Below are 8,618 nucleotides of genomic sequence, written 5' to 3' on the forward strand. Positions count from 1 at the left end.
TTTCACTTTCATCAAGAGGCTCTTTAGTTCTTCACTTTCTGCCATAAGGATGGTGTCATCTGCATATCTGAGGTTATGGTATTTCTCCCAGCAATCTTGATTCCAGCTTGCACTTCATCCAGCCCAGCGTTTCTCATGATGTACTCTGCATATAAGTTAAATAAGCAGGGTGACAATATACAGCCTTGACGTACTTACTCCTTTTCCTATTTGGACCCAGTCTGTTGTTCCATGTCCAGTTCTAACTGTTGCTTCCTGACCTGCATACAGATTTCTCAGGAGGCAGGTCAGGAGGTCTGGGATTCCCATCTCTTTCAGAATTTTCCACAGTTTATTGTGATCCACACAGTCCAAGGCTTTGGCATAGTCAATAAAGCAGAAATAGATGTTTTTCTGGAACTCTCTTGCTTTTTCAACAATCCAACAGATGTTGGCAATTTGATCTCTGGTTCCTCTGCCTTTTCTAAAACCAGCTTAAACATCTGGTCCATGCTTGAAACATTCATGGTCCATGATTTACATATTGCTGAAGCCTGGCTTGGAGAATTCTGAGCATTACTTCACTAGCATGTGAGATGAGTGCAATTGTGCGGTAGTTTGAGCATTCTTTGGCACCAGTAACAACTCTACTCTTAATAACAAAGATCTGAAGTTCCCAAAAATATTAAATATATATAATAAAGAGAATATTGGTCATCTTTTTTCTTAATAGACAATAGTCAAACAATGTTATCAACAGGAGACACAAGCGATGTGATCGTAAGGCATGTTGCATGGTCTTTCTCGATATAGTCAAGTACATCATGTTGCTGAGGAGGGTAGACTTTCCAGAAGTCTTCTCCTCGCTGTGATCCTCGCACACCGGGGGCACTTGGAGGACTGGAAGCACTGCTTATGAAAGCAAGCTCTGCACGCTGCAAGCAAGGAGGAGAGCCGTCAGCAAATGGGTAGCTGGTTTCTCAAATATGTAACAGACACTCATCCCCAGCCTGGGGAAAGAGGACCTAAAGCCAAGAGGTCCCTTGAAGACAAGAGGATTTGTCTCCAGTAGATCATGAGGATGGGCCTCCCTGGTAGGTCAGTGGTAAAGAATCCACTTGCAAGAGACACGGGTTCCATCCCTGGGTCGGGAAGATACCCTGAAGAAGGAAATGGCAACCTGCTCTATATTCTTGCTTGGGGAATCCCATAGACAGAGGTAGGCTACAGTCCATGACGTCACAAAGACTCAGATACAACTTAGCAACTAAACAAAAACAACAACAAGGCCATGAGGACCAGTGAAACCGGCCCAAAGAGCCTGGGTAGTGGACTGCAGTGCCTCCCAGATCCGCTCAAAGACCATCCACCATGGGTGCCGGGAGAGCCGGTGGCTCATGGCTCAGGAGGTGACATCCCTTCTCTAGAAATGACCCTAACTAAAGAGAGCTGCCTCTATCAAGGTTATGCCCCCTTGCTGGTCCCAGACCATATCCAGTGACTGGTCAATATGAGGTTTAAAGGCCTGGCTGGCTCTCTGTCCTTAATTTGGGAAAATGGTGAAAATCCACCCCAGCTCTAGAGTTCCCTGAGAGATGCACTGAGCCTTCATGACAACCATACCATTTTCAACTTCTTCCTTGGCCCAGTCCTGCTGCCTTTATACCCTCGTGGGCGTGGAGCCTGAGAACAAACCCCAGGGCAGCGGTTTGCAAACTTTTGGCAGCAGGGACCAGTTTTGTGGAAGATAATTTTTCCATGGGTCAGGGTGGGGGATGGTTTTGGGATGATTCAAGTGCATTACATTTTTTGTGCATTTTATTTCTATTATTATTAGGTCAGCTCCACCTCAGATCATCAGGCATTAGATCCCAGAGGTTGGGGACCCCTGCAGTGAACTTGGGGTTGACTGTTCAATTACAAAACAGGTGCAGCTGTAACTTGCCCTGATGTAGAAGAACTGGGGGACAGGTCAAGCAGGGCCACCTCCTACCTCTGAACTCTGTTCCCTGAGACATCATCCTTTATCCCTGCCCCACTCACACCTCCTCCCTGTGCATCCAAAACTTTACCAGCTCCAATTCAACAGAGAAGCACACACTAGCATCATTATACCTTAAGGAAATCACACTATGCTTTAGTTATTAAGCTGTTATTAAGCTTGATAGCTCAATTGGTAAAGACTCCACCTGCAATGCAGGAGACCTGAGTTTGATGGGGTCCCAAAGAGTTGGACACGACTGAGAGACTTTCAGTTTCAAGCTTAAGTTAACAAACTTTGCGCTTATGTTATTATACTGCTATTAAGTGTACAGTATTATGGTATTAAGATACCTGAACATCTTCTACACGTTGCAGTCTGAAATGGGAAAATGACAGCTGTACTCCGGCAAAATTCACAAATGAAGCCCTTTCCTTGACATAGCTGTAAGAATAGGAGTCAAAAGTTAGTCTTCATGGCTAACGTTTCTCCTGATGGAGAAACTGAGTTCCACTTTCACAGAACTCTATAAACACCAGATTTCCACAGTCCTCCACCCCAGGTATTAAAATTTCTTATTCTAAAATCCCCTAAATTGGTTGTGGAAGTAACACGTTTCTGCATTTAAAAGGTTTATATAAATCTGTGAATTGCAATTTTCATAGAAGTCAAAATGAAACATTCTGCACAGGACAAAAGACAGGCCTAAGCAACAGATCATATTTGCAGAAGGCCACCGAATGTCATGGATACAAGTAACAATTAAAAAAAACAATTAAAAAACAAGTAAAAAAAATTAAAAAACAAAAACAATTAAAAAACAAGTCTATGTCAAATGAAAGAAAAATTTCAGTTTGGTATTCTATAAGCCAAGATGGTAAACTCCTCTCACTATGCAAGAGTTCTAATGATACAGTTTCAAAAACATCATTTTTTAAGTGTCTGTGACTCCAGCCTCTAGAAGGAACAGAATACTATCTCCTGCCACGGTGGATGGGTCAGAGCAATAAATGTGCGTCCGTTTTGTCTGGACAACTGCATCAGGGTAGTTTGAGGCACCAGAGAAAGATCATGATTTTAAACATGTGTTCTTAAATGATTTCATTTTATTTCTGGGAGCTCCCCTGCAATTCATCAGTCCGTGAAGACACAGAGCTCCTGTCCCACTGGATCCTGAGTGTATGCGGCTGCACTTGGCACACCAGAGCAGACGAGAATGGAGGGAGGCCACGCACCGGGCTGGGTGCTCAGACAACCAGTCGCTTGGCCCAGGCTTGCATACCAGCAGGACACTCTTGGTCTGGTACTGAACAGCTCTGAACCTCATTTCACTCATCTGTAAGTAATGCAGGGGCTTCCCTGGGGGCTCAGTGGTAAAGAACCCACCTGCTAATGCAGGAGACGTGGGTTCAATCCATGGACTAGGAAGATCCCTGGAGAAGGAAATGGCAACCCATTCTAGTATTTTTGCCTGGAAAATTACATGGACAGAGGAGCCTGGTGGGCTACAGTCCATGAGGTCGCAAAGAGTCGGATACGACTTAGTGACTAAACTACGGCAATGAAAAGTGTTGCTGGCACTTTCCTCAGTTTGTGAGGGTAAAGCAGCTAAGTGCAAAACAGCCCACCCAGGATCGGCCGCAGAAAGGACAGCTCAGGGACACACCCGCTGGGGCAAGCAGATCTCACCTCACAGCTGGCCACGTGCTCGAGGGAAGCTTTCAGAATGTCCTTGAGCAAGGGCGCCAGCAGCCCTTTCTTGACCTTGACCATGTCCTCCAGGGAGAACAAGTGGAGCGCCTCCGTCAAGTGTCCCGGCAGCTGCTCAAACTCCTTTAATGTGCTTCCGGAGAGAAAACCAGAGGAAATCAGAAACCCACCCACACAGGTCGGGGCGGGAACCAGGGACTGGGGAGAAGGGTTTGTTTTTTCCTGGCTCTCAAAACTGAAATTTTTCAACTCAACTTAAAAAAAAAAAATAGCCGTAGGAACAAGTTAACTCCCTACTTTACATTTTGCAAGTTTTGCTTGGAAGCCAGAAAGTTAAAATTCCGTAAATAATGATTTCAAAAAGCTGAATGAGAAAAGTGTCCCTGACAGCTGCCCATGTACACTCTGAGTGAAAGAAAACTTAAAATTTGGTTTTTGAGTCTTGACAACACGTACTGAGATAATAATGACCACTTTCTTCAACTCCAGCTCAGTTTCAAGTCCATCAGTGTGACTGATGGATATCTCAGGAAGAGTTATTGATGCTATGACTCCCAAACCTCAGGTCCAGCACTGATATTAAGACACAAGCATCCAACTGAGTTGGGAAGATCCCCTGGAGAAGGAAATGGCAACCCACTCGAGTATTCCTGCCTGGGAAATCTCATGGACAGAGGAGCCTGGTGGGCTGCAGTCCCACAAGGAATCGGACACAACTAAGCAACAACCACAAGGGCGGGCTGCTTAAAGGCACTTGGATGCCCCGAGGGCATTCAGAACTGTATGTAATCTCCTCCGAGCCCTCCGGTCTCTTTCTGAACCCCCTATGTCAGTTAGCAGCATCACCATGCACTGCATTCCCAAGCCTACACTGAACTTGATGCTCTAGGGATACTGCTGCTGAACCCAGTTTAATTCTCTGCCCAGCTACGGGTGGTCCTGGCTCACACTATTTCCTCGGCCGGAGGGCCCCTGAACCCTCATTTTTCCTCTGACTTGCTCTTCAAGCTCTGGCTTTGTCCCTAGGAAGCCTTGTGTGCCTGCCTCCCCACCTTGTCCCTTAAAAAATATGTGCTGCCCCTCCCCCATGCCCTCAGGAGCACGTGCACCAGTGACAGGCAAATCTTTGGCAAAGATCTCTCTGTGCTGACTTCCTCTCCAGACTTCCTCTGAACATGTGTCCTATGGCTTTTTCATCTGAAGCACAGAGTGGATATTCAAGACATTTTTGCAGATGGTAAGAACTGTGGATGTTGTTACATGTACAGAGAAAACTGAGGCCCTGAGAAGAAACTAATTTTTCACCCCAAAGCCAGGTGGTAGAGCTCAAGGCCATATGATTATAAAGGACAAGCTCCTCCCCAAGAAATGTAATTCAGAAGTAGTGCATCATTAAATAAAGATCAGAAACAGAAAGCAGTTTTAAAAGAGAACAAAATTTTTTTGAAAACCTGTAATCCCAACTGGTAGCTCAGATGCTAAAGAATCTACCTGCAATGCAGGAGACCCTGATTCAATCTCAGAGTTGGAAAGATCCCCTGGAGAAGGGAATGGCAACCATTCCAGTATTCTTGCCTGGAGACTCCCATGGACGCACCATGGGGACACAAAGAGTTGGACACAACTGAGAGACTAACACTATGATCTCAGCTATTAAAACAAATAATCCTAACTCCTTGAGTAAGCTACTTTCCCTCCTCTTAACAATATCTCTGCTGAATGAATTCATGCCTGTGCCTTTATGGCCATGGCCTCCAAAAGCTCATCCTCAGGACATACCTATGGACGTGGTCAGAGATTCAGCTGAAGCTTAGTGTTTGGGTGTGATTTTTTTTTTTTTTTTGGATAACAAAAGATATTTAAAATGTATTAGGTGTTCAGTAACAGGACAATACTTAAATGAATACCACATCATAGTACAGAAAAATATTATACAGCCAATAAAAGTTGACATGCCTCTTTATCACTGTTTTAAAAGGCAGTGGTACACCCATGAACACAGCAGCACTGGTCACAAAAACCAAAAGAAAGCAACCCAAGATAGATGGATCAATCAACAAAAGATGGACTATACAGACAATGTATGAATACTCAACATCACTCCGCCTTTCAAAGGAAATCCTGACATGGGCCACAGTGTGAGTGAAGCTTGAAGACATGATGCTACATGAAACCCCAGGCACAAAACAATAAACACTGTGATTCCACTCATATGAGGTACTTAGAATAGTCAAAATCATAGAGACAGAACAGAGAATGGTGGTTCCCACAGGCTGGAACAGAGGGTGGAGAACTACTGTGGGTAAAGAGTTTCAGTTTTACAAAATGAAAAGAGCTCTGTGGATGGATGGTGATGGTGGTTGCCTACCAACATGAATGTACCTAACCGCTTAACTGTACACTTAAAAATTTATGTTATGTGTATTTTATCACAACTTAAATCCCCTGCAGAAGGGAAAGGCTACCACTCCAGTATGCTGGCCTGGAGAATTCCATGGACAAAGGAGCCTAGTGGGCTACAGTCCATGGGGTCACGAAAGTTGGATACAACTGAACGACTTTCACTTTCATTTTTTTTTCCCCAAAATAATAATAAAAGTCCACTGGCTAGGGTTGTTTTATGCTTATACTGGTCCATTCTTCTTAATGTGTTAAATTCCCTGGTAGTGAGTAAGAACGTTTAGCAACGTTCAAGAGAGTGTCTACATCGCCAAGGAGAGGCATGAGACGGTCACTCTGCACTGGTGGAGACGGACCACAGAGTGTGGAGGTTATCAGACCTCCCATTCATAGCCCAGCCCAGCCCAGCCCGCAGCAGTACCTTTCAGCAAACCTGCAGGTCTTCAACAGCTTCTTGATATGAAACAGCTGCTCCTGGATTTCCTAATGTGAGAAACCAAATGGGGGGAGGGGGGGGGAAGTGTAATATGATTAGTAACACTGGACATGCATAAGTCAAAATTAAATGTTAGTTCTAACCTTGAAATGCTACAACTCTAGACAATAAGCCTTTGAAATGCACAGTCTATAAAGCATATTGACTGTGCATATATATAAAGCATATAATGCACAGTCTATAAAGGGGCCCATGACTGAGTCCAGAGATCTACAGAGGGTCCAAGAAGGACCCAGGTCTTGGGGACTCTAAAGCTTACACAATGTTGGGGGCCTTCGTTTGAAAAAACACCAAACTATGTACAAAAGAAGGAGATTCTGTGATTGGAGACACCATGGATGTACCTGGAGAACATAATGCCAAGTGAGTGAAGTCAGACACAAAAAGACAAAAACTGCCTGATCTCATTTATACAGGGAATCTAAAAAAGTCAAGTACATAAAAGCACAGACTATAAGGGTGGATCCTGGACTGAGAAGGTGGGGAAATGGGGAGATAATTGGTCCAGGACACAGAGTTACAGTCACCTAGGATAAGACCATGGGGTCGCGAAGAGTTGGACATGACTTAGCAACTAAACAACAAGGATAAGTCTAGAGATCTCATGTACAGCATGATGACTATAATTCACCAGACTGTATTAAAAACTGGAAATTTGTTAGGAGAGTAAGTTTCAGGTGTTCTCATCACATACACAGGTAACCCTGTGAGGGGATGGATGTCTTAATTAGCTTGACTATCAATCATTTCACTGTGTATATATATACATCAAGTCATCAGGTAGTACCCCTTAAACACATACAATTTTTCTTTAAAAGATGGTGGTGGTTGAGTCACTAAGTTGTGTTCTATTCTTGCATCCCCATGGACTGTAGCCCACTAGGCTCCTCTGTCCCTGGGATTTTCCAGGAAAGAATCCTGGAGTGGGGTTGACATTTCCTTCTCCAAGGGATCTTCTCGACCCAGGGATCTAACCTGGTCTCCAGGAATGCAGGCAGATTCATTACTGACTGAGCTAGCAGGGAAGCCCCATTTAAAAGATAATAAAATTCAAAAGCTAGGTACAAACAAAACTAGGCATAAAGGTAAGATTTGGGTAGGGGCTTTGAAAAGAGCCAAAGCAGGAGAAGGTCTCTGAAGCATAAGCTCCAGCTGCTGTATGGTAAGTCCACCCCTTCAAGGGTCTGTCTGGATCGCCGGAGCCGGGGGAGACGTCCACTTACTGCCGCAGGGCCCTTTCGGCCGCTGGACTCCCTCCCCCAGGAAAGGTGGCTGCTCACCCTCACTCTGTCCAGTTCCTTGGCCTTGGTGTACAGGCCGTGGCTGACGTGCAGCAGGTTGAAGATGGGCTCGTGCCATATGTGGTCTAGCAGGCGTTTGGAGAAGTTGCTGACGTAGTACTTCCGGAAGTCCCACATCCTGAGGATCCGGGCGGGAATGCAGGACTCCGAGTAGGAGTGGCAGCAGTCGCAGAAGTACTTCCCCAGGTATTCGCAGTACCGGAGCCGCTTCACGAACTCTGCCGGGGTGCAAAGGACGATGAGCACCAGGTCACCTGAGGCCGGAAACCCACCCGCGCCCCGCCCTCGCCTCCAACGCTGGCGCAAGGTCAAGACTCAAGATGGCTGTCCTCATGCTGCTGAAGCCATGCTGGGGAGAACAGCAGACACTGGAGGCCCTGAGTCACGGAGGGTCATGAGCTTCACTTTTGTGGAATGGGTGTTGGAAAACAGAACCCTCCCCCCAGCACTCCTGGATTTGGAAGATGGGCCTTTAAACTGACACGGGGCCAACAGAACATGAGATTCAAGGTCTGGGGATTTGGTGGGCGTGCAGACCCAACCTCCTACTTGGCAGGAAGACTCTGACAAGCCCGAATCTCTTCAGGCTAATTGTCCTGAAGCCACCAAAACAGCCCAGAATTGGATTCTGTGATACCACAGGTATGAAAAATGCTTTGTAAATGATAACGCATTCTATGTATGCTATTGGAAAGTAGTACCCTAAAAGAGTTCCTGGATAAATCCATGAGGAAAAAAAAAAAAAAAAAAA

The 8,618-nt window shown here is 45.3% G+C and overlaps 1 protein-coding gene across 6 annotated transcripts in view; it reads right to left on the reverse strand.

Moving 5' to 3' along the window:
* Positions 1-329: 329 nt before the first annotated feature.
* The window catches only part of KIAA0226L (KIAA0226-like ortholog), a 42,460-nt gene continuing 34,171 nt past the window's right edge, over positions 330-8,618 (reverse strand). For all 6 annotated transcript variants that reach the window (XM_010854639.1, XM_010854640.1, XM_010854636.1 and 3 more), the window contains exons 10-14: positions 7,847-8,085; positions 6,492-6,553; positions 3,650-3,803; positions 2,314-2,404; positions 330-914 (exon numbers count right to left, since the gene is read on the reverse strand). In XM_010854639.1, the coding sequence (XP_010852941.1) occupies positions 802-914; positions 2,314-2,404; positions 3,650-3,803; positions 6,492-6,553; positions 7,847-8,085 (659 nt within the window). In that variant the 3' untranslated portion in view covers positions 330-801. The remainder of the gene's footprint in view (positions 915-2,313; positions 2,405-3,649; positions 3,804-6,491; positions 6,554-7,846; positions 8,086-8,618) is intronic.

Source organism: Bison bison, unplaced genomic scaffold (genome assembly GCF_000754665.1).
Source record: "Bison bison bison isolate TAMUID 2011002044 unplaced genomic scaffold, Bison_UMD1.0 scf7180017864345, whole genome shotgun sequence".
NCBI classification, from domain to species: domain Eukaryota; kingdom Metazoa; phylum Chordata; class Mammalia; order Artiodactyla; family Bovidae; genus Bison; species Bison bison.